Source organism: Carcharodon carcharias, chromosome 3 (assembly GCF_017639515.1).
Source record: "Carcharodon carcharias isolate sCarCar2 chromosome 3, sCarCar2.pri, whole genome shotgun sequence".
NCBI lineage: Eukaryota > Metazoa > Chordata > Chondrichthyes > Lamniformes > Lamnidae > Carcharodon > Carcharodon carcharias.
In genome coordinates, this window is record NC_054469.1 from 82,516,216 (window position 1) to 82,543,249 (window position 27,034).

Below are 27,034 nucleotides of genomic sequence, written 5' to 3' on the forward strand. Positions count from 1 at the left end.
AAAACATCCAGAAACGGAAATATAATAGCACATTTCAAAAGAGGTGGTCATGCTTGACCAACTTTATTGTTTGAAGAAGTACAGAAAGAGTAGACAAGGACAACGTAGTAGATGTAATATATTTGGATTTTTAAAAGACCTCTGTCATGAGTCTACTATGCAGTGCCATATCAAAGTTCAGATCATGTGGAGTCAGGGGACAGATAGCTGATTGCATAGTAAGTTGGCTCCAAAACAGAAAACAAAGTAGTGCTAAACATAGCTACTCTGGTCCTAGCACCGATTTATGTGGAACACCACTTCCCGCCATTTGTCAATGTTCGCAATGTAATTAATTATTTGGACTTGTGAATTGGAAGTACAGTTTCAAAATTTTCACATGACACTAAATTGGAAAGTGTAGTTAATACAAAGGAAGAATGTGACCAAATGCAAGAAAAATTAATAAACTTGCAAAATAGGCATGTAATTTGTAACATGTAATAGACATGTACCTTGCATAGACTTGCAGAATCTGCATCCTCTGGTCACACACTATCTGCACGTTCAAGGAGTGGAATCCTTTCCTGCTGACAAAGGCACCTGGCTCACCCGCTGGCACCTTGATGGCCATGCGTGTGCAGTTGATTGCATCCTGGATGTGGGGGAACCCAGCAATCGCTGTGAAGCCTCTGGCTTGCTGGATCTGGCTGGCCTCGTCCCAGTAATAGTGAATGAAAGTCATTGCCCACCTGAACAGAGTGTCTGTCACCTGCTTGACAAAGTGTGGACAGCTGACTGGGAGACTCCGCAAAGATCACCCACCGACCCCTGGAAAGAGCTGGAGGCAAAGAAGTTGAGGGTACTCGTGACCTTCAACACCACTGGCATGGGGTGCCCACCCACACTGTTGGCGTAGATCTCAGGGCCTATCATCTTGAGAGACGGAGCTTCCTTCGACACTGCATCTCGGACATATTGAAGTAACTGCCATGGGCATGTAAAATAGGCATATCATTTGCAAATGGTTTCAATATATGTAAGTGCGATGTTTTAGGAGGAAGAATGAAGAAGCCACAAACTGTTTGGATAATCTGAATAGTGAGGGGAAGTAATGAGATCAAGGGGTATGGGTACACATAACCAAATGTGACATGGTTAATCAGGTCATTTAAAAAACACCAAGTGCTGGGGTTTATTTTTAAAGGGATAGAATTGAAAAGCAGAGAAGTTATGTTAAACTTGTATCAAACCTTGGTTAGACCATGCTTGGAGTATTGTGCACTGTTCAGGTCTCCATATTTTAACAAGGATACAGAGGCGTTGGTGAAATTTCAAATAAGATTCATAAGCATGATACCAGAATTAAGGGGATATACCTAGCAGGATAGGCTGAACAGACATGGGGCAGAATTTTCCCTTTGGCGTGTGGGGGCGGGCCCCGCAAGCTGAAGCATAAAATGACGCATGGTGACATCAGGCGAGCGTCCCAACGTCACCGCATGCCATCGTGATATTTTGGTGGGCGGCCACGCGACAATCTCAGATGCATGCCTGCCATTAATTAACAAGCCAGTTAAGGCCCTTGAGTCACTAATAGACGGCAATTTTTGGGGGCCCGTGCGATCTTCAGATCATTAGTACAGGCGCAAGAGGCAGGCGAGTAAGCCACATTTTTTAAAACCTCATCCATGGGTGGGATAAGAGGGGTGAGTGAGGTCGCAAGTGGTCCTTGGTAGACATTTAATGTTTAAACTTACTACTACTTGCCTGTAGTGAGCAGGGCAACTTCAGATCCCTTCACAGCTGCTTGCGCAGGAATAACAGGTTTCAGGTCAGGACTTTGGAGTAAACATCATTCTTGGGGTCTTGCTGGCTTCAGGAAGCCTTCCCTTACGCTGGGAATGGGAGTTATGCTCTCCACTGGAGGCACCCCCTCTGAGGAGGAAGGGAGGGCCAGAAGGGGGAGGAGGCTAGGAGTCCATGTTCAGCCTCCAGTGGAGCCAACTTTGGGAATTCAGGTGCAGGGCCAACAGGAAGTGCAATGCAGAAAGGGCCACAGAAGCTGCCATTATCCTGCTGCCAGGGTTTACAGGCAGCAAAACAGCTACTCTTAATATATCTGAGGTGCAGAGTCAAAGGAGGCTCCGTCTGTCAAGGGAGACAGTGACCTCCATCTGTCAGATGATAGGCCCTGAGACCTGGGTGGGCACCCCATGCCAGTGGTGTTGAAGGTCATGGCTGCCCTCAACCTCTATGCCTCCGGCTCTTTCCAGGGGTTGGTGGGTGATCTTTGCAGAGTCTCCCAGTCAGCGTTCCACACTTGTGTCAAGCAGGTGACAGACGCTCTGTTCAGGCGTGCATTGACTTTCATTCACTACTGCTGGGATGAGGCCAGCCAGACCAAGTGAGCCAGAGGCTTCGGAGTGATGTTTGGGTTCCCCCGGGTGTAGGGTGCAATCGACTGCACACACGTGGCCATCAAGGCGCCAGCGGATGAGATAGGTGCCTTTGTGAACAGGAAGGGATTCCACTCCATGAACATGCAGAAAGTGTGTGATCACAGGATGCTGATTCTGCAGGTCTGTGCAAGATACCCAGGCAGCTCCCATGGCGCTTACATCCTCAGACGCTCCCAGGTGACGAGACTATTCAGTGCTCCAGCCCGGCTGGATGGATGGCTGCTGGATGACAAGGGCTATCCCCTCAAAAGGTGGCTCGTGGCACCTCTCCACCATCCAAGAACAGAAGCTGAGCAGTGGTACAATAGGAGCCATGCCTCCCCAAGGGCTGTCGTAGAGAGAACCATTGGTCTTCTCAAGATGCACTTCTGATACCTGGACTGTTAAGGGGCCACACTGCAATACCCCCCAGATCGTGTGTCGTTCATAGTAATTGCATGCTGCGCTCTCCACAATCTGGCACTGGAAAGGGGGGATGCAGTGGAGGAAGAAGATGTAGACGCAGATGCTCTGGCTGCACACAATGAGTCCAATAGTGAGCCTCAGGAGGAGAACACTGAGGGGGTAGATGCTGACCTGAGCAACCTCCAAGGAAGCAGGGTCACCTGGGAGGCTTTAATCCAACGAACTTTCAGTTAGCCCACCACAGATGGACCTCCAACACATGCCAGGACTGCAAACTCCATAGTCGATACTAGAGAGCAACATCTGCCTGGTTAGGAACATTAACTATATGCCTTGCCAATAAAGCTCAATGACAGAGAAGCCACTCATAACATCATGGGTTCCGTCCACCTGCACAAGTAAGGAATCACCCTTTGTACTCATGTTCACAAATGAAGCATTTAATGAATGTAACAAATAAAACAGAAAAGGTGTTGAGCTGCACATCAAATTATAATCACCTAATAGTGGGGCAACATAAAACCACCACTGAGAAGACCGTGGTGTGCCTAAGGTGTCTTTAAGTTTGTTTTTGGGTGCTACGTCTAGGTGCTCCCCCCACAGGAAACTGACCCCCCTCCTCCTTGCTGGCACTGGCATTCGAGACAGCCTGCTCACTGTGCTGTCCTGTTGGCCTTTGTGACCTTGGCGGGCATCCTCTGGCCCATGGAGCCTTTGGCCTTGCCTGAGAGGGAGCGGCCAGTCCCACAGTTGGCATCTCCCCGGATGCCGCAGCCTCATCGGATCCCATGGTCACTGGCAGAGAGGCGGAGGAGTTGCTGCGCTTATGCGAGGTCGCTTCGGACCTCCGTGCTCAACATTGATAGATGGGCACCTAGCTGGGATTCTTGGTGCCCGATCCATCTCCCACACTGACACTGACCAGCTGAGGTCAGCGCCGCTGTGAGGGCTTGCAGGTCCGAGCCCATCTCCAGGAGGCCCTGATTGTTCTCCTGGAGGAGCCTCTCCATGAGGGTTGCCACTCTTTCCATGGAGGAAGCATTGTGCTTGGCCATGAGGGTCAATGCGTCCGCATGCACTCTTCCATCTTGGAGACCATGCCATGCATAACCTTATATATCTCCACCAGATCTTCCTACACACCCTGCTGGACTTCCAGCATCTGCTGCCTCAGCGACTCCAGAGGCGCATCATCAGCCACTGACTGAGCATGTGCCTGGACACCTGCAGCCCTCCGCCAGCTAGCGCCAAGGGCACTCTCTGTCTCCGCCTGCACCTCAAGTGAGTGTGAAGCTCCCTCACCGCTGTGCCCCGGGACACTAGCCAATGACCTAATTCTCCCCGAGGTTCTAGTATCTGCGCTGGTGCCTGTCTGGCAGAGATGGTGTGATGCTGGTGCTTGTAATTTGTCTGAGCCCTCAGGTGATAATGGCGGCCCCTCTGCCTCCTCCTCCCGGCCCTGCTCCGGTGATGCTGAAAGGAAGAACAAGGACATTTGATTTAATTAAAGTCGAGACAATGTTATTGTGCATGCCTGGCCCCCAGCTCAGTATGCGCTCCTCCTTCCATAATCAACCCAAGTTGGAAGCTTAAATCACCAAACAGTCAACAGTGGAATGGTTGCAAGGACAGACATGGTGACCTCACTGCATGGCACTCTTACCTCCCCCGGCACCCCACTGGTGTACCTGGGCACATGGTACCTCTCCAGCTCCATCGCCTCCTGCTCGTACCTGGTTATAATTGCCAACTGTACCTAGCCTCCACCAGCCCACATCTGCCGTGCGTTATTGTATGCAGTCTTCTCCTGAAAGGGGGAGAGGGGCATTCATTAGTCCACCCTGTACCTGGATTGCAATTGCATTCTTGCCACCCGCACCTGAGTTAAACACTGCAGGGCTCCTGTGAATCGTGACCCTGGAGCAGCTGCACACTTTCACCAAGCAGCCAGAGCTGACCCCCCTTGCCCACATGCTGCCTCCATTACATTTGCCACCCACACGGTATAACCTTCCAAAGCAAGGACGCAGCAGCACGTGGAATGCCATGGGCATCAGATGGATGGGTGCCCTGCCACCTGGAAGTTCCCCTCTCAGTATGTCTGACTTTGACATGTTTCGGAGTTCCAGCACTGTACCTAGGTGCAGACCCTTGAAGTAGCCCCAAAACAGTATTGTGGGTGTCAGTCTACCACATGAAGCGGATGCAGAACCCAGCTCAGCACAACCCTCTCAGGGTGAACTAGGCATGGGCAATAAATGCTGGCCACCCAGCAAAGGCCACGTGCCATGAATGATTCAATGCAGTAACTACATTGAGTTGGGGGGAAGCCTAATTGTGTTAAGTGACCCATGCCAACATGGTACTCACCCTTCCCGAGTGCAAGAGGTCATTGAAGCGCTTGCGGCACTAAACCCAGGTGCGCCGCACCACATTGTGCGAACTCTCAATCTCTGTCACCTCCTCCCAGGCACGGTTGGTCATGTGGGGGTGGGGGGTGGGGGGGGTCTCCTCTTCCCGTCCCTCGGCATGAGGGTCTCATGCCTTGCTGCCACCTCCTTGAGGAGGGCAGCAAGGCACTCATCTGAGAAGTGAGGGGCACAGTGCCCCGCCGACCTGCCCTCCTGTCTGGCCTGCTCATCCGCAGTGCTCTTGGGAGCCCTTCTGATGGCCATGGTTAACAGCCTTTGCAAGGCTGCCTGAGCGCTCTTTAAACAGGCCACTGGGTCTGTTGCTGTCCTCCTGCTGCTGCCCCTTCCCGCTGGCCTCAGGAGCAACGTTTCACGCTTGGAGGGCCTTAATTGGCCTGCCCGCATAAAATGGCGGCACAGAACCAATCGTGGGCAGCAATCAGCCTTGCTCCTACTCCCGGCTGGCCCGCCCGATGGGAAGAAAATTCTCCCCTAGCATTCTTTTCTCTGTAAAGGAGAGGGCTGAGGTGATCTTTCAGATAATTAAAGAGTTTGATGGTTTAAATGCAGAAGGAATATTTCCATTTGTGGGGAGACCAAAGCTAGAGGTCGTAAATATAAGGTAGAGACTAATAAATCCAATAGGGAATACAAAAGACACTTCTTTACACCAAAAATGGTTAGAATGTGGAACATGCTACCCCAAGGAATAGTGGAGGCAAATAATATAGATGCTTTTAAGTGGAAGTGAGGCAGTTAGAAAGATGTAGAAGGTTATGCGGATAGGTTAGATGAAGAAGAGTGGGAAGGGGCTCATGTGAAGCATAGACCAGTTGGGCCGATGTTCTGTTTCTGTGCTATATACTCAGATGTCATTTTTATGAAGTTATACTACTTTTTTTAAAAAGAAAAGATTGCATATAAGTTTTAGAAACAGAAACTGCATGAGTAGTTGTCTTAAAATTCTATGGTAAGTTGATTGGGGGAAGTTTAAGATTCACTTTGTGTCTGATCATTTGACAATGCATGTCGGAGCAAATTGGCCCTTTTACATTGTAAACCAGGCTCATAACGTGTTATTTTTTCTGTAAACCTGGAATTCATTTCGGTACCCAAATAAACAATCAAGGTTAGATGCGAGAATTTTTTCCCCTATAAGTTATGTTTATTCCTGCCAATATGTTCTAGTATATGAAAGGCAGTGGACAGATGGATAAAAGGAGGAGGGTTAGTTTATCTTTGTCACAGTAACATAGGATGCAACTTGTGGGTTTGAGAGCCTCTTTGGGACTGTGGTAGGGATGAAAACCTGACTGGAAGAATGATGCAAAATATCTTAATTGTTTGTACATTGTGCAAATATGTACAAGTTCACATTCATGTAGAAGAAAGGCTCTAGTATTGTATAGCAGCTTTTTGTAGGAATTCTTAACTGAATAGGACTCCAATTTGCCTTTATTTATGGTATACTATTTACCAGCAGGACTACAAAGTTTTATTGACAGGATGATTCCCTTAGTTTAATAAAATTACATAATATTACATTTCCCCAGGATATACAACTTATTTTGCCGAGTCTTAGGCCCAGAACTTCCAGTCTTTGAATTGTCGCATCCCGAACGTAGCCCTCGATGTGCTGTGGGACCCATGGAAACCCCGACATACTGACTACATGGAAATTGCCTGGGAAGTTTGGATTTCGAATGGGCAATTCCCCGGAGTCCAGGACCCTCCATAAAAGACAAGCTCCGAGTTAGAGTTGTAGCCTTGGGATTTTAAAAAAAATATATTTGCTAATGGGACATGGGTGTCGCTGGCTAGGCCACAATTTATTGTCCATCCCTAATTGCCCTTGAGAAGGTGGTGGTGAGCTACCTTCTTAAACTGCTGCAGTCCATTTGGTGTAGCTATACCCACAGTACTGTTGGTGAGGGAGTTCCAGGATTTTGACCCAGTGGCAGTGAAGGAATGACGATACGTTTCCAAGTCAGGATGGAGTATGGCTTGGAGGGCAACTTCCAGGTGGTGGTCTTCCCATGCATCGGCTTTCCTTGTCCCTCTAGGTCGTAGTGGTTGTGGGTTTGGAAGGTTCTGTCTATGTCTATGTCCAAGGTTCTGACTTTGTTACATGGATAGTTACCCGGGAGATATCAGACAGAAATAAAACAGTTCTAACTCCTGAGTAACTATACAACTCACCCCAACGCCACCCACCCGTGCCCCCCCCCCCCCCCCCCCCCCCAAATTACTGACACTGACGGACTCCCCGACTACACCCACCAACTCGTCACCACTGACTCTCCCTTATATCTCATGACCCCCAACTCCGGCCACCTGACCCTCCAACTTCAATTTGACCCTGACTCGCCCCTGACTATTCACCTGGCACCCAACTACACTCTGAATCTGTACTACACCCGACCGACTTCACCCATGTCTATTCCCAATTCCATCTGGCACCCCCACCCCAGCTTTCCGCTGACGGCTTCTTGCTGACCATCTCCCACTACACTGGCTCCCTGCTGGTAGACAACCTACCATCATACCTACTTATCTCGCCACACTCATTCACTAATACTGAAAAATTATTTAAATGTCCCAAAGCTTTTCACCATGTTGGTGAATGGAAACTTACCAGAATACTGTATGGCAGCAATTGCTGTAAAAGGTGTGGCTGACACCTCAGCATATCAATATAATGGTTCCAATCGTTAATTTTTAGTTAGATGTAATATATTAAAAAGTTAACAAGTGACTTTTATAATTAACTTGAACAACTTAAGAGCCTGTTTTCTCAACAACAAAAAAATTCACAGTATTGCTTAGGTGATGGAATATTGTGCCTTCATCTCTTGGATTTGGTTGGCATTGCTCTGTGATGAATTGGTATGCTGCACAAGCGATGCTGTGGATGTTGCTCCTTGTATTGTATGCATTGTGCTTAATGTTGCAGGTATTGTGTCACTTGCTGATGACACTGTCACACCGCTTGTTGGTGATGCCGTTGTTGATGTTTCGTTTGTTAGTGATGATCCCGGTATTGCCGATGACCTTTTCTGCTTTTACAGCTCAGGTGTATGTCAAGTATGGATTTTGTTCCTTCTCGTTTGCTTACTGGTTTCAGTCTCAATGTACGATTATGGAGTATCAGCTTCACCAACCACTTTTGCTGGGATCCAAGTTTTCATGATTGGATCCTGTGTATGTACAGTTTGTCCTCTCAACATCTCAGGCAGGGATTTGGCATGCTTGCTGAAATGTTGACCTTCTGCCTGTGCATCAGTGAGTCATTGTCTTACTTCCTCCTCGTCAGTTGGAGGGTGCATCTTGTTTGGCAAAATTTTCATCTACATTCTGCCATTGAGTTGCTCTGTAGGTGATTTCATGTCAGTCTTGAGATGTGTAGTTCAAAGCAACAAAATGTGAAGGGTTTGGGTCTTAATTTGTCTCTTGGTGTTTTGTGAGAGTTCCCTTGTTTGTCTGGATATACAATTTGTTAATGAGGTGACGAAGTTGAACCCATGCACTTCAGCAACTTGCTTAAACTCTCTGGTGGTGAATTGGATTCCATTGTCACATATTACTGTTCCAGGAATCCCCTGTTTAACAAACTGAACTTATACCCCATAGATGATTGTTGTAGCTCTCAAATCTTTCACTAGTCTAATAAGAGGGAGCTTGAGTAATAGTCTGCTACAATGAGGTGCCATTCTTGGATGTGTGTGAATAAGTTGGCTCCCACAGTATGCCATGGTCTGAGTGGTACTTCATTCGCTATCATCTACTCCTTCTACTGTCTATTTCTATACTTCTGGCATTCACTGTATGTAGATACCATTCTTTCGATATTTTTATATCTGCTGAAGACGTTTTGGGTACAGTGATTCTAGATCCGATCAGCAGAACATCATCTTCCAGTGAAATGTCATCTCTGATAGACTAGTACTGCAGCATTGCTGGCTGTGTTTTCCCTATCTTATCAAGCCATTCCTGGATCACTTGCTGAGAGAGCATTTGTAAGTCTTCATTTTTATTGGTTTAATCTCAAATTTGATTGAGCTTTGGTGGTGGTAAGTTCCCTAAGTGATGGATCTTTACACCTAGATCTTTTATTTTACGTTTCTTGTGGTGACAGATGAGATGGGGGCATCTGCTGGCATTATTTATCTTCCTGGCTTGTATTTCAGAGTGAATTCATAACATTGAAACCTCAAGAGTAATCTCTGTTGTTTTTGCTGATGCTTTGCACGGATTTATCTTGTAGATCTGCTCTAGTGGATGATGATCACTCTCCACTCGTAGAGATATGATTGGGATTTCTCTCATCCAGCCAAAAGCTCCCTTTCTATGTTGGCACATCTTGCCTCAGCTGATTTCAGAGCTTTGGATGTGAATGCTATCGGTTTTCCCTCTTGTATCATTATCATGCCCAGTCCTTCTGTAAAAGCATCTACTTTTACAGTGGCAAGTTTCTTTCTGTTTAGTATGACAGTCTTATCTCCTTACATACTACTACTTTGAATTTGCTGAAACTCTTCTCGTGACTCTGACTACTTGTAAGCAACACCCTCTCATCAGCTCTTGTAGATTTGCTGCGTGTTCTGACATGAGGTATGGAAGAACACACATACCGGATTAAGTCAGGGAAACTTCTCAGCTCTCTCTTGTCTCTTGGAGTTTCCATCTCCAAGATAGTTGTGACTTTTTCAGGACTCAGTCCGTCAGATGTGCACACCATTCTGAAGAACTGCCATTTTTTCACCTTTGCAATGCATTTGGCTGTATTTATCTTTTTCCCAACTTTCCTTGTTCTCTCCCTTGCTTCATGTATCACAAAATCACAGAGTGCGGAAGAGGTCCTTGGGCCCATCAAGTCTGCACCAACACATGAGAAACATCTGACCTATCTATCTAACCCCATTTACCAGCACTTGGCCCATAGCCTTGAATGTTATGACGTGCCAAGTGCTCATCCAGGTACTTTTTCAAGGATGTGAGGCAACCTGCCTCCACCACCCTCCCTGGCAGCGCATTCCAGACCGTCACCACCCTCTGGGTAAAAAAATTTTTCCTCACATCCTCCCTAAACCTCCTGCCCCTCATATTGAACTTATGTTCCCTCGTGACTGACCCTTCAACCAAGGGGAACAGCTGCTCCCTATCCACCCTGTTCATGCCCTTCATAATCTTGTACACCTTGATCAGGTCACCCTTCAGCCTCCTCTCTCCAATGAAAACAACCCAAGTCTATCCAATCTCGCTTCATAACTTAAATGTTTCATCCCAGGCAGCATCCTGGTGAATCTCTTCTGCACCCCCTCTAGTGCAGTCACATCCTTCCAATAATGTGGTGACCAGAACTGCACACAGTACTCCAGCTGTGGCCTCACCAAGGTTCTATACAACTCCAACATGACCTCCCTACTTTTGTAATCTATGCCTCAATTGATAAAGGCAAGTGTCCCATATGCCTTTTTCACCACCCCACTAACATGCCCCTCTGCCTTCAGAGATCTATGGACACACGCCAAGGTCCCTTTGTTCCTCAGAACTTCCTAGTGTCATGCTGTTCATTGAATACTTAATTGTCAAATTACTTCTTCCAAAGTGTATCACCTCACACTTTTCAGGGTTAAATTCTATCTGCCACTCATCTGCCCATTTGACCATCCCGTCTATATCTTCCTGTAGCCCAAGACACTCAACTTCACTGTTAAGCACCTGGCCAACCTTTGTGTCATCCACAAACTTACTAATCCTACTCCCCACATAGTCATCTATGTCGTTTATATAAATGATGAATAATAGGGGATCCAGCACAGATCCCTGTGGTACTCCACTGGACATGGGCTTCCAGTCACTAAAGCATTCTTTTGTCATCACCCTCTGTCTCCTACAACCAAGCCAATTTTGAATCCACCTTATCAAATTACCCTGTATTCCATGTTCATTTGCCTTCTTTATGAGTCTCCCATGTGGGACCTTGTCATAGGCTTTGCTGAAATCCATATAAACTACATCAACTGCACTACACTCATCTACACACCTGGTCACCCCTTCAAAAAATTCAATCAAATTTGTTAGGCATGACTTCCTAATGACAAAGCCATGCTGACTATCCCTGATCAAACCTTGCCTCTCCGAGTGGAGATAGATTCTTTCCTTCAGTATTTTCTCCAATAGTTTCCCTACCACTGACGTGAGACTCACTGGCCTGTAGTTCCCTGGCTTATCTCTACAACTCTTCTTAAATAGCGGAACCACATTAGCTGTTGTCTAGTCCTCTGGCACCTCCCCCATGGCCAGAGAGGAATTAAAGATTTGGGTCAGAGCCCCTGCGATCTCCTCCCTTGCCTCCCTCAGCAGCCTGGGACACAAATCATCCGGAGCTGGAGAGCTGTCCACTTTTTAGCCTGCCCACACCTCCAATACCTTGTCACCCCCTATATCATTTTGCTCAAGAACCTTGCAGTCTCTTTCCTTGAATTAGATACCTTCATCCTCATTCTGTTGGGTGAAAACGGATGTGAAGTATTCGTTCAGCACTCTACCGATGTCCTCTGTCTCCACCCATAGATTGCTTCCTTGGTCCCTAATAGGCCCTACTCTTTCCCTGGTTATCCTCTTCCCATTAATATACTTATAGAATATCTTGGGATTTTCCCTACTTTTACCAGCCAGAGTTTTCTCATATTCCCTCTTTGCTCTCCTAATTGCTTTCTTAAGCTCCACCCTGCACTTTCTGTACTCCACTAATGCCTCTGCTGATTTGCTTCTCTTGTACCTGCTAAAAGCCTCTCTTTTCCTCCTCATTGTAATCTGAATATCTCTGGTCATCCATGGTTCTCTGGGCTTGTTACTTCTTCCTATCACCCTAGAGGGAACATGTCGAGCCTGTACCCTCCCCATTTCCTTTTTGGACGCCCCCCCAACTGCTCCTCTGTGGATTTCCCCACAAGTAGGTGTTCCCAGCCTACCTTGGCCAGAACCTGCCTTATTTTACTAAAATCCGCTCTCCCCCAATCCAAAACATTTTTTTTTTGCAACTTGTCTATTTCATATGTAGATTGTAACCATGATCTCTTTCATCCACTCCATAGATCTGGATATCATCAGCTATACATCATACTGCTCAACTATACCAGAAGATTTTTCTTGAAAATCTGAAAGAAAATGGGTACACAAAGAAAGGTGCTCTGAGATAGGGCCCTCAACCCAACCATAACAATGAACAGGGGGAGATGGTGGCATTGCGATAATTTCACTTCACTAGTAATCCGGAGGTCTAGGCAAATGCTCTGGGTCATGGGTTCAAATCCCACCATGGCAGCTGCTGGAATTTACATTCAATTAATAAATCTGGAATATAAAGCTAGTCTCAGTAATGGTGACCATGACAACTGTCATCGATTGTTGTAAAAAACCATCTGGTTTACTGTTGTCCTTCAGGAAAGTAAATCTGCTATCCTTACCTTACCTGGTCTGGCCTACATATGACTCCAGACCCACAGCAATGTGGTTGACACTTAACCGCCCTCTGAAATGGCCTCCCAAGCGACTCAGTTCAGGAGCAGTTAGAGATAGGCTTGACAACGATGCATACATCCCATGAAAAAATTAAGAAAAAAGAAATAAAGAGCAATCACCACCCTATTTAAAGAAATGACACCGGCTTTACAATGTGTGTACTGCCTTCAACCCTCAGTGATGCTTCCTTCATCTCATGGCTTACTGAGATCAGCTGCAGCTTTTTGCAACAGTTCAACCCCTGGGTAGGAAGACTATCTGCTTCAGTGACATAGAACATACAGTTAATGTCTTTTCCTTTGTGTGTCCTGATCTGAGTTGGTCCTAGCTGTCGAATCTCTGTTCCACCATATGCTGTCAGCATGACGTTGCTTGGAATATGTCACTCTGTGCTCCGTTATCAAGCTCCAGCTTCAGATTTATGGCTGTGGGCTTATTTCTCACCTCCTTGATTTCAATGGTTGTGTGAATTTCTTTACCTAAGAACTATTGGATCCAGAAATTTCATGCAGTTATATGGTTTCTATGTCTGTTGTATCCCCAAACTCACCATTATCTTCCAGAGTTATGGGTCTTTTGGTTTCTTTTCCTTCCCATTCACCCTGCTGCTCTTCCTCTTTTTACTTTGTTCTGCACATCGTTTCCCAGTGATTGGGTTTTCCACAATCTCTGCAGTTGGATCCACATGGGGGACATTTCCTCCTACCTGTGAAAAGCTCTTGCACATCTTTCCCTCTATTTGGTGTGTATTCTTTTGTTGCTGTTTCACTGCATCATCCTGCAGTCTTCCCCTTAACTTAATTGAGGGCTAGCTGAGTAGTCAGGGCCTCATCTGTCTACCTGTGACTTTGTGTGCTATGGCAGTGTCAACAGCCTACAGTATTAAGCTTGTCTTGTCGAATCATAGCTCTTTGTACTTCATTGTGTGCAGAGTGCCAATTGAGCTGATCTATCAGTCTTTCGTCCATTTATTTGTGAAATGAAGCCAGCCAGTGTGAATACAATTTCATTAAGAAATTGCCAGCAGGTTCACCTGGTTCCTGCCTGAGGCTTTGCAATTCATATCAGTGGACCGGATGGTTTGACTTTGGCTAGAGATGTGTGCTGAATTTCTCAAAAATTTTGTTTAGTTTTTTACTATCATCTTCATCCATCTCTCAGCTATTAAACAAATCTAAGCCTCCTTTCCTGCCCACAAAAAGGTATCATTGACTCTTTTCTGTTCACTAGTGCTTTTTTAGAAATCTGCTGAATGTCAATCTGCACTTTTGTTTAAACTTCTGAAATGCCCCTACGACATCATAAGCCTCCCAATTCCCCCTGAGCTGGAGCTGCATGGTCATTATTGTGACGGCAACCATTTCATTTCTGCAAGTTTCATTCAGTTTTTCCTCTGCTTCTTTGGCACTAATTTGGTTTGCTTTCTCAATTGAATTCAGTATTCAGTGCTTAGGTTTTATTCACAGATATCTGCTGCTGCCATGTTATGTCTTGTGGCTCCCAGAAGTTCAAAATAATCACACTTTTAGACTCGAATGCTGGTGTTTTATAGAATGTATTTCTCAGATCACATCATGTGCTGTGGGCTGATGCATTGTTACACAGACAGTGGTGCAGTATTGAGAGTTGTGGCACTCTGGATATTTACTATACGTATGCTAAATCATATTGGAATAATATAACAGCTACGATTCTTGATTTGTGTTGCTAATTTGAGTAAGATTTCAATTGTTAAGCCATTTTGTTTCTGCTTTCACACGATTGAATGAACTTTGTTATGAGAGTAAGTTTCCATCTATTTTTATTCCTTTCCTGATCCCCCTATGCTATACCTAAATGTGCACTGGCGGCCTGCACCAAATTATTACCATACCTGCTCTCTATATTGCACTCCGAGTCTGATGTGATGCTCCTTCTTGAAGGGTGTGAAGAGTCATTTGTTACCATGTTGCTAGATTAAGTGAACTGAGGATCAAGCAACCCTACTGCTGAATGTGACAGTTTATGTACTGTAGCTTGGAGTGCATAATCATAATCACAAATGTAGAACCTTGCATAATGTTTAAAGTCCCCTAAACAGATCTGTGGAGTTTGAAGAAGTGAGAACCACTGGTCACATTTCAAGAATGGAACTAATTGTACTGTAGAGAATGAATGTGGCAATAAATGTTTAACAGATGAATATTTGTTTCTTTTATTGCACTTTCTGCACGGCAATGTTTTGGAGTGTATGGAAAGTTTTGTGGCAGCAGAACAGTAATCCACTGTCTGTTGCAGGCTGTGCATGTGAAGATAGTATTGTTGTCAAGCCAGGCTATAAAACTTAATTTAATCACTGTGATTATTTTCGAATGTTTTTGTTCAGGTAAACTGAATTAATGTGAAATTAAGCAGTCTAAATGAAATTGGAATAAAAGTGTTTTTTAAATCATGAAATTAATATTTAATAATTATATATTAATATTTTATTTGTTGAAATGCTGAACAATAAAGATAGATGTTCACAAACAATCACAGTAAGAAAATATTCAGTGTCGTCTTACAGGATTTCATGTGGAAACATGGAAAATTTTAATTGGCATGAGTAAGAAAAAGGAAAAAAACTTGCATTAATAAAGCACCTTCCATGACCTCAAGACGTCCACAGTGCTTCACTGTACTGAAGTATTTTTTGAATTGTAGTTGTTGTAAGAACAGCTTAATTCTATACAGACACATTAAAGTAGGAATACTTGTCAAGTTACTTAGGAAACAGGGCAGACAAAAATTGACAGAGCCAAAGGAGCCTGTTAGTCAGCTGACTAAACGCATGATCAAAGAGAGAGGTTTTAAGGATAGTCTTAAAGGAACAGAGTGAAATGGAGGCCAAGAGGTTTAGGGATGGAATTCTAGCTCTGAGGGCTTAGACAACTGAAGGTATGGCTGCCAGTGGTTGGGTAAAGGGAGTGGAGGATGCACAAGACTATAGGGAGCAAGATAGTCAACATACACACAGCAAGACCCCAATAACAGTACTTGAGATAATAAATCAGATCATCTGTTCTAGCTCTGCTGGTTGAGGGATGTAGATTGGCCAGGATGCCCAACAAACTCTCCTGCTCATCTTCAAATAGAGCCATGGGAGATTTAATATGTCATCTCAAAGGCAGTCATTTTGACAGTGCATCCCTCCTCAGTTATTGCACTGAGGTGCCCTCAGTTTCCCCACCATTGATGGCAGTGCCTGCAGTTGCCTAGGCCCTGAGTTTGAAATTCCCTCCCTATACCTCTTCACCTCTCTAGCTTGCTTTCTTCCTTTAAGACACTTCTTAAAACCTACCTCTTTGACTAAGCTTTTGGCCATCTGACCTAATATCTCCTTATGTAGCTCAATGTCATACTTTGTTCTATAACACTCCTGTGAAGTGCCTTGGGACATTTCATAGTGTTATATAAACATTTGTTGTTATCTCTTGCTTTCCTTGCCAGCCTTCTGAACTCCATCTGACAAACCTAAACTCATCCAGAACTTTTGCCTGCATTTCAACCTGGGCAAATTCCTGTCTATCAACTCCTCCTTTGTCAACCTCCATTGTTTCCACATTTCCCAGTATATTAATTTTCAACATTTTTATCCTTTTTTATTTACAAACCCCTTTGCAGTTTCTCTTCCACTCCCTATCTGTGCAGCATCCTCTCAGCCTATATCTCAGTTTCCATCCTCCTTCCTGATAACGGTCTGTGGAACACCTTCACTTGTCCTCATTGCTGCCACCACCACCATTCTATTCCATTGCCAGGGAGAGCCTTCAACCATATCAGTTGTGCACCCTAGAAGTTTGCTTCCAAACTCTTCCTGCCTTGCCTCCCTTCCACTCCCTTCAAAACCTTCCTTAAATCCAATTAATACATTTGCACTACCTAGAATGACTGATTCCTGATTTGTGCTTGGAGGCTGTTAACCTAAAAGGGGAAAATAGAAGTGCTTTACATGCTTCTCTGGGTTATCAGTGTAGATGTTGCATCAACATTGGAGTGTTATTCAATTGCTGTATGAAATTAAGATTATTTTTTCTCCATTTATTTATATATATATATATATATATTGCATATCTATATACATCCTCCTAGGGCAATGAATTATTTTCTGCCTATGACTCATGCTTTATGGTTTTCCTGTGTACTTTTTTTTTGGAGTCACACGATGAGTCACTTTGCAGCCCACAAAAATCTCCCATTGTGTACTGGAAATATTTTTAAACTAAACCATCTTGGTTCCTAGACTGGACTTTTCCCATTTTTAAAGCTACATAAGCACAGTAACTAACAACATTTCAACCATTTTATCTGTACCCTTTCATAAAAAAACAGCAAAAAAACTTTGATAGCTTAGTTCCTGCTTAGTACAGTATTAATGGACAGACATTTGTGATGTGGGTGTGGATGGAACTATATTTATCAATGAACGATTCCATGAAAAGAGCAGTGACTGGTAAAGACAATGGGTGAAATTTTTGATTTGATTTAACTTTTGATTTGATCCTGCCACTGCACATAATCCAACCTGAATCAGCTTGTATTTTAAGTTCACATTGATACTTTTCCAACAGAGGTTGCTGGATAGTGAGCATAAGTTAGAACCATGGATGACTTTCTCGCCCCGCCCCTGCCTCACTAGCCTAGGAGTTCTGAGGCCAATTATGACGTTTCTAGCACAGCATAAGCAGAGATCAAATAACTCTTTGCATAGCCCGGGATTGAATTTCCTGGTCTATGACTCAGTCATTGGATAAACTTACTGAGCCATTGGGGGAGCCATTAGGGAAATCCACATTTTACTTTTTTCACCTTTGAATTTTTCAGCATGGGGATTTTAAAGGCTCAAGTGATGCAATAGTTTTTTTTAGTATTCTAAACAGGTGGACTAACAAGCCCTTGCAGCCTTTGTCCACTCCAGGATTTTCTGCCTATTTTGTCGTTGCTTTCAGCTGCAGTGTTGCTGTGAAATCTACTGTGCTACTGTCAATTCTGCTTCTGGCCCCTCTCATTCACATTTTGCCACCTGCGGTATCTCTGTCTATATACTTATTCTGCATGAGAGATGGGCAAGAGACCTGATTTCACAGAACCATATCTCCTACAGATTTTTAGCAGTAAATTCTCAGTCATTCAGCTGCCCTTTCAGTGTTTTATCCTGATAGGGAGAGGTTTCACATTGGTTGGTAAACTCATTGTTCAGGTGTTACAGCATAGTCTTTAAACCTAGTTTCTTTTCCCCCTGCTGAGTAATTTGTGTTTCCTAAGGAAAGTTTTGAAGGGAACCACGAAGGTTTTGATGAAGTTAGTAAGAAGCTGTTTCCATTGGCAGGAGTATTAGTAACCAGAGGGTATGGCTTTAAGACAATTGGCAAAAGAACCGGAGGGGAGATATGATTTTTGTAAGCAGAGCATTATTATCGGGAATGCATAACCTGAAAGAGTGGTGGAAGCAGATTTCACTAACTTTCAAAAGGGAATTAGGACATGTACTTGAAAACAAAAACTTTCAGGGCTATGAGGAGAAGGTCAAAGGATTGGGACTTACTGACTAGCTCTTTCAAAGAACTGGCTCAGGCTTGATGGGCCGAATGGTGCCTCCTGTGATGTAAGAATCTATGAACTATGTGTCTTGACTATGGAATTTGAGGGGAATGCTGTCGTACTGTTAGTTAAACTTTAGATGACAAATTACTACTTTTGGCTTGAAATTACGAGTGCTACTACATGTTTTTTATTAGCATTGTCACCTAGATACAAATAGGAGACTTACTCTAAAATAATTTTTCCTCTCATTGTAGGATGCTGAGAAGAGAACTCCTTTGCATGCTGCTGCATATCTAGGAGATGCTGAAATTATTGAACTCCTTATTCTATCAGGTATATTTCAATCATACAGTTTAGCCAGTCAAGACAAATATTTGTATTTTCTCTGGAATTTTCACAAGATCTTCTGAGATTGCAGCAGGAGATCAGGAAAGCCCCTGTGAAAGTACCAGGCAATGTTTACAATTTGGATTTTGCATTTTTGCTTTCTGTATCCAAAGTTTAATTACTCTAAAGTTTATTGTACATCTCACTTCCATGGTACAGTCTAATCCAGGTTGAAAATAAAGGTAGCTTACAAAGCCTTTTAACAGCTATTTTTTTGTCAGATACTCAGCAATATTGTAGATGTGGCCATAAAGTGCCATTCAATTCCTTAGAGTTTATCAGTTGGGAACCCTAAAGAATCGAATAAAAACTAGGACTTAACAAATTACACTAAATTAAGCGTGCACTAATTTACCGCTCAAACACAAAGAGTCAAAATTCCATTGGTCTCACTCTGCTAACCAAATGAAGTTGGTGCAAGACTGATGTGTTCCCAAACCTGAAGATGCTGACTCTACCTCAAACTGTGAGGACATCTGTACAATTAGGGCTGGCTTTTGTGCCCAAATATGCTCTGTTGGTGCCTGCCTCAATCCGCCACTGTAAGACAAAATGGGTCTCAGCAGCTCCATGGTAAACTGTTTGAGGCCCATTATGGGTTGATGAAAACCAAGGTGGTAAAGCCCTCAGCTGTGGAAAGTGCCAATTTCCAGTCAAGACAGATAATTGTTCCCTTCTGGGCTCAATGACCTTTCTTTCCAGAGCTTCTTGCTTATTTAAAAGGACCTCTGTGAAGTTCATGTCAGCTCTGAGCTGGCAAGAGTTTCACTGAGGCCTTATAAGGCTGTTTTGGGCAGAGTTCCCAGCCAGACTGGGAACGTTACATTGCTCCCTTAATTGAGTGTTGGGGACTGAAGATTAACCAACGGCCTTGCTCTGCTACAAGTTTCTAACTTTTGGTAGTGCCTGCAGCAAGCACTCCTGTGCCAGCTGTAGAGAAAATTTTACTTTCTGCTTCATGTTTACTTGCTGCTTTTCCTACTTCTGCATATAAATGAGTAGACAGCCACCCAGACGTCAGAAGAAATGCTGGCAGGGAACTCTAATGGTGCAAGTCCAAATTGCTCTATATAAATCTTCAAACCCTGTACTTGGCATTTCTTAAAAGTTGCCTTCAAAATCAAACAGGCAGACCATATTTATCTTGTATTTTGACCTTTGTTTCCACAAATCTGTGTCAGATTCATTTAAACAGTAAATTTTTTGGAATTATATATATTTAAAATTTTTAAAATTGGTCTTGGCCAAGTCTTAATTGAATGGGTTAATGAGCTTTGGACCCTAGCAGTTGACTTGTTTTGAGCCAGTGTTGCAGGTTATTCTACTCATCCTTGTTATTCCGTTGCACATTGTACAGAAAGGTTTCAACTAAATTCCTCATCCTCAGCTAATCTTACAATTATATGAGATTGGTGGGAAGTTCTGTGCAGGCCGTTGTTGTATAGATACACTATTACTTGTATAATTTTTTACTTGTAGGAGCTAGAGTTAATGCCAAAGACAACAAATGGTTGACTCCCCTGCATCGTGCTGTTGCCTCTTGCAGTGAGGTAAGTGTAAATGACTTTTCACCTTGTCATTGCAGAACTTGATCTTAAAGCCCCTGCGCACAGCTGATTTTGATTTTTCATGTTTTGCAAACATTAGAAATCATCAGCTTAGTGGATCATCTTGACTACAATAGTGTTGTAACCAGGAACGGTCCTGTTTTAGGAAAAAATAAAATTAACATTTAAAAATGTAAATACGTATTAGAATTTTGCATATTATATAATTTGGCAGTTCATATGCTGGTGTTGAAGGTCTGGTGTAAGGTCTTGCAGCTATAAATCCACTACTGTTGAAAAATGTCTGATGTTGCAACTAACAGCTGATGTCCTGTTTGAGATTGGCTTTCATTTCTATGGACTTCTGATGCTTCAATAAAGATTTGCTCTATTTTTGGCATGAAATTTCCACAACAATTATTTTCCGGCATTGGCAGCCCCAAATCATTTCATGGGCCAAATAAAGGCTGCCTCACTGCAACTATTGAGGATAGTACTCATATGCATCTTGAAATGGTCGTATGCATTTCAAATTTCATATCTAGATGTAAAATTTGTCTCTCAGCCCCATGGGGAGGTGTTAGGAATGTCAGATTTAGAAACAATTAATTCCACGTTATCGATCTCTACGGAGATCGTAACCAAAGACAACTTCAGTTATTAACCTGACATGCTGACGATACATTGTGTATCAGCCATCATATTGTGAAATAAACATGCTTAGATTATGGCACAAAATACAGAAAGAATACAGATGTGCAGGAACAATTTTCTGCTTTCTGGAACTTTTAAAATTTAGTCTGTGGTTTTCATATTAAGCAGCAGAGTTGGTTTTCTTCCATTGACCACTGAAGTGACTACAGTACCCAGGTTGCTGTTTCTAGGTGCAGCCAGTGAGCGGAGTTCTTGCAGGGAAGAACCAGAGCTCATCATAACTTTGAGGGTGACAGATTTGTGTTTTTCTATCACCAAGATATCATACCAGCCAACCGCCATTTTCGTTCCAGCTTTGAAGATATAGTGCTTCTGACTGTACTTAGTGGGGTGACAGTGGGCAAAGTTGCCTTGCCTTTTCTGCACATGTGCTGATATTGCAGATTTTCAGAAGTAGCAAGTTGTCCTGCATTATGGGGAAATGGTCAGCTCAAGCAAGAAATGTTGTCTTTGAAGTCAATTTGCAGCCAGGAGCTTCCAAACATGATATGGATGGTTGATGCCTATGGCATCTGGGAGACCCTATGCCTCAATTTCAAACTTACAGTGGGAGTGTTGTGACTGAGCTGTGTGAGATTTTAGCAATTATTCTTTTTATTTAAAAAATGATTATCTAAATGTTTCTGTCCCAATTCTTTTGTCTCACTTACCTTTCATTTTGTTTCCATTGCTTGCAACCTTTTATAACTGCTTTGAGGAGCTTAAGAATCCGTAAAGGTATATAATCAATAAATAATTGAGCTTAAAACTGAGACCTACTTGCAAGACAGGACGTTTCTACATTCCAGTACTTTAAAAAAAAAATCTGATGTGTTTCTTACTGTTGTTAGAATGATGAATCTACTATTATTGCAGTGCAGCAACTTTGAATGAGTCTGTGAAGAATGTTGAAATTATAATTATTCACTTAAAATTAGAATTTATCACTAAATTTTAAAGTGCTTCAATTACAATGAATTACATTAAAGTGCAATGACTATTATATCTGCAAACAGCAATCATTTTGCAAACCAGATCTTACAAAAATGATTAAATGAATAGTTTAAGCTGACTGTGGCTATGTTGGTTGAGAGAGGAGTATTGTCCAGTATATAGAGAACTCCCTGATCTTCCAAGTGCACTTAAACAACCGGAGCAAGTAGAATTGGCTTTGGGTTAATGTCTCATCCAAAGGATGCTACCTCCAGCAATGAAGTACAGCAAATCCTCACTTAAAGTTGTGGTTGTGTTCTTGAAAATCGTGACTTCAAGTGAAACACTTGAAGTGATTCATGGGTTCCTATAGGAATCAATGTTAAAACCAGAGTTAGGTGCTTTTGGACACTTCTTGTTCAGAAAGAACAATGTACAAGTTGAAAAACTGTATTGTACATGCGCAGCGCATCTCAAGCTGCAATAACTTAAAAATTAAAATAAATCACTGAATATAATAGAGATACTATATAAATTCAAATTAGATAACTCCAAATTACCCAAACAAACCCTGAGTAGCACAGCTTCTGTGTCTCACCCACAGCACTCCTGAAAGCTTTCCTTTCTCTCTCTCCCCTTTATTACTCTGTCTATCCTTTTCTCTCTGGACCCCTTCCTGACAGTCTGCTGTGGCCAGGCCCCTGTCTTGGGCTGCTGATGGAGTTAGAGACCCCTCTCCCCCGCCCTGTTACTCAGACTTCACCACCCTCTTAACCCAAGCCATGGCACCACTCCGAGTGGCAGTGCCTGTCCCAGCTGAACCTCTGGGTCAAGTTTCCCTACCCTGCGCTCCTGCTCCAGGATCTTGGACCTTGCTCTTCCTCCACGGCCTCGGCCTCTGGTGATGGCGGTTCCAGCATCAGATGGTGGCAACTGGCCCGGATGCAGCACGTGGGGCCAGAGTGCAGATGATGTAAAAGCGAAAATGGCTGCAAATCGATAAACAAGCCCTAAAAAAAATGTTAAGGTGAAATGACGTTAAGTGGGGTGACTTTCTGTACTTGCTCAGTATTGCATGGAAGTGTCCTAACTGCCTGAACTAGGATCTGACATGGCAACAATTCTCAAGTTGACTCTTTCTGGGAATAGACAGCAGGTCTATCGGCATTTGAAATGAGAAGAAAATAATACTTGGCTAGAACAGAAATGTATCTCTCAGGTAACTGAAGAGCGTATGCTTCCAATGGATTGCTGGTGCTAAACTTATTTAGCCACAATTTTATATAAAATATAGTAGGGAAGGTTTGCAACATTTGCTTTTGGTTAAAGAGATGGGAGATAAACTGAGGCAGTAAGTTTCCTGTTTATCATAAAGCACCAAAAATTTTCAGTATTTCAGTTTTAGTTTTATGCTCTTTTTTGAGGTTGTTGTACTCTGTGAGACAATAGCACATGGTGAGTTCTGACATCCTAAACCATGAAGATGAAAACTGAAGTTGTTATTTAAAAATGTATGGAAACTGATTATTTTAATGTAACAAAAATTCAGCATGTTAGAAACTTTGGTTACATTTTTTTTAAAAATCCATGCCAAGCATGATATGATTTCTGAAACTAAATAAACGTAACATTTCAATTTGCTGATTTTTTTTTTTGAGCATGTGTTTAGTTAACATTTTTAATTTCAAAAAATTTGGCTGGCTTGTGCTTCTTCTGAAACTTTATTTAGGATTCATATTATACCCATGTTTATTTCCCCCATTTTAATTTCTTGCCTTTTCTACTGCTGCTAACTTTTGTTTCATCACTAAATTTTCCATTCCAGTTTAAATCAGATAAGAGAATGGAATGATAATGAAAATAATTCAGCATGTCCCAGGTAAATTCAAATCGTGGTTGTGTTCATCATGTTTTGTTTTTGGACTGCCTTAAGCAGCAGAAAACCACATCCGTCAATTCACTTCTCAAAATGTTGAGCTAATATTGTAACGAAGGTCGAGGTATTCATTGGTATGTTGAGGATGTTATCCTTTTATGGGGCAGGTACAAAATTTCTTGTCTCTTTGTATAATTTTTTGGAGGGGTTAGTTTTCAATTTTCTTAAGTTATTTTCCTCCATTTAATATTAGGTTAATTTTGTGTTCAGATTACTTCACAACAAATGGTTTAGTTGTATTTTTCAGAAGTCTGTTGTAAAATTTGAATGTTGTTTCTTGCTCTGTTTTTCGATTGCTTGTATTTTTTTGAAAGAATTTTTTACTACTTCCTTCCCCAACCTGATTTAAAAATATGCTTTCCTAGTTGTTTTTGTCTAGTTTCTTGTTGGAATTTTGAGAACTTAAAATCATTGGATCTGTACACTTTTATTCAACTTCCAGTATATTAAATACTGAGTAAGTTGTATGCCCAACACAGCGCAAGTCTGAGAACAGAACGTAATGCGAAATTAAGGGCCAACAGCACATCAGATGTACAAAAGGCGTACACTGTTGAGAGTGAGGAAAATAAATTGCAAGCCAAGTAGGTTGGTGGACTGCTCATACATACATTAAACACAGCTGACAGGATCAGCAGTGTGTATAAGGAACCTTTATGCTTCTGGTGATTTTGAATGTTCAGCTGATGCGCGATCACCTGAAATACTACTGACTAGATAAAATCTGAATAAGCCATGTTTTCTGAAATAAAGGGACATGCTGTTGATGCCTATTGTCTTGCACTCATCAGGAGAGATGCAGGAATGCCGAAGTTCAAACGGAGCAACAATTTATAGTGCATGAGAAAAGGGTGCTGATTGGTTGGCAAGTTGACTCTAATTGTTGGAGGCATTGCCATGGAGCATAAATCAGGGAACTATTGTTCCCAGCCCTCCATGCTTTTGTTTAATTCAAAAAAAGGTGCATTGCCTGGACATGTCCTTTCTGCTTGCAGAGGATAGGTCCTTGCGTACGAATACATGTAGCATCCAGTAAGGCTAAGTACGAGCCCAACCGACCTTAAATTAATTGTTAATGTAATTCTTAGCACTTGTTACAATTCTGGGTGTTCTGACCAATAGCGGAATTACATCTAATGTAAGACATTATGTTCTGAGGTTTGCAAGCATGGGCTGGTTGAGTACGGTTAGTACTCTGCCTATTGTGGACAGCCAAAGGGACGTGCTGTTTCATACAATCGGCCAGAGTTGGGACATACAGCCTATGCACGTGGTATTGGACCAGCCACTGAAGTTGATATACCACATTACTCATTTGTGTGGTCAGCAGAATATCTTTTTTTGGGCTTGACGGCAGCATCCTGGAAAATACCACGCGTTGCTACAGCATAATAGCAGTGTGAAAAGGCTAGCTTCACCTGTTTTACTCTTCCAGGGTAATTTAAGGTAGACTGGGCAGTGGTGGCTGTCAGCCCATTTGTGAGTTTCCGTGATACACAGTGACCAATGTTGTGATTAGGCTAGCCATTATACTGCAGGATAGCTTTGATGCGCCCTATTTTGGGGTCAAGCTTGCATGGTGAGCAAATGGCTTGGGCTCTATTTATGAGATTGCTGATAAGGCCCCTCTTTATAAACCATGGAGCTGTAGAGACCCAAAACATATCTTGACCAGTGAAGATAGGCTTGTGGTAGAAAATAGTAGAGAACCCATTAGTAGGTTTCTCAACTACTATATCGAGGAAAGGCAGCTCGTTAGACTGCTCCAGTTTAAAGATTAATTTTAGCACGGGATTGAACCCTTTAAGGTGTGTAAGGGCATTCTTACATGCAGCTGCAGATTCAAATATAACGAACATATCGTCTACATATTGGAAACATGCAAGGGATAGGTGGTATGGGGTCATTCCATCGAAAACCTATTTCTTGTGGAAACCGATGAAAGTATTAGTGAGACTGGGCCTAGAGGGATCCCATGGCAAAACCGTGTTTTGGTTTTACTGGTGGTGTGATTTACAAACAGTGCATTGTAAAAAATTACACTAGCATGAAGAGAAGGGCAAACAAGGGTGTACAGAAAGGAGAAACAGTATAAATTTAAGTTAGTTTTACACTAACTCGGATTAACTTCCAATCGAGATTAAGAAAAAGCGCAGTGCTAAAATGCAGAATCAAATTCAGTCAAGATTGAAGTAAAGAACAACCAAAGAAGCTATAGGAGAGCCTTGATAACAGGAAGTGCAGAAGTTAGAAATTTAAGCTAGGACAACCATCATGATCTCTAAAGGGTCAAAAAGTTCACAGATTTTTCACAAAAGAAACAAAAAAACATAATTATCATTAGGAATTTTGCACAATTTTTGGAGGTCCAGTTTTTTGACCTGGAGTACTATATTGAGAAAATCTGTCTACGAATTTGTTAATTAAAAAAACGCTCATAACAAATGTATATTGATGTCACTGCTATGACCTGAGTGCACTGCATAATTGCTTTGTAAATTGGAAAATAATTTGCACAAAATCCTATAGTTTGATATGACTTAAATTCTGCAGCAAATCAAACTCTCTGACTTTAATTCCTGAAATCGTGCTTCAGCAATGAATTTTAAAAATTATAAATTTGAATCAAAAATTGAAATATTTGTTTCACTGGTGTCATGCCCCCAAGAAAGAGACGAAAGCAATCATTTTTAATTTATTTTCTTGGGATGTGGGCATCACTGGCTAGGCCAGCGTTTACTGCCCACCCCTTAAAGAGTCAACCATGTGGTGTGGGTCTGGAGTCACATGTAGGCCAGACAAGGTAAGGACAGCAGATTTCCTTCCCTAAAGGACATTAGTCAATCAGATGGGATCCCTCGACAATTGGCAATGGTGTCATGGTCATCATCAGACTTTTAATTCCAGATTTTTTTTATCTGCCATGGTGGGATTTGAACTCAGGTCCCCAGAGCATTACCCTGGGCCTCTAAAACACTAGTCCAGTGACAATGCCACTATGCTGCCACCTCCCCTCACCTCCTTAAACTGTTTAAATCAAATCTTACAAACATACGAATTAGGTGAGGGCCAATCGCCTCCTTGGGCCTGCTCCGTCATTCAATAAGATCATGGCTGATCTGAGTGTAACTTCAACTCCACATTCCCACCTACCTCTGATAACCTTTCACCCTCTTGCTTATCAAGAAGCTA

General features: G+C 42.8%; 1 protein-coding gene across 3 annotated transcripts in view; it reads left to right on the forward strand.

Moving 5' to 3' along the window:
• The window catches only part of ankrd28b (ankyrin repeat domain 28b), a 232,673-nt gene that overhangs the window by 61,509 nt on the left and 144,130 nt on the right, over positions 1–27,034 (forward strand). For all 3 annotated transcript variants that reach the window (XM_041184421.1, XM_041184422.1, XM_041184420.1), the window contains exons 3-4: positions 18,601–18,679; positions 20,213–20,283. In XM_041184421.1, coding sequence (XP_041040355.1) covers positions 18,601–18,679; positions 20,213–20,283 — 150 coding nt within the window. The remainder of the gene's footprint in view (positions 1–18,600; positions 18,680–20,212; positions 20,284–27,034) is intronic.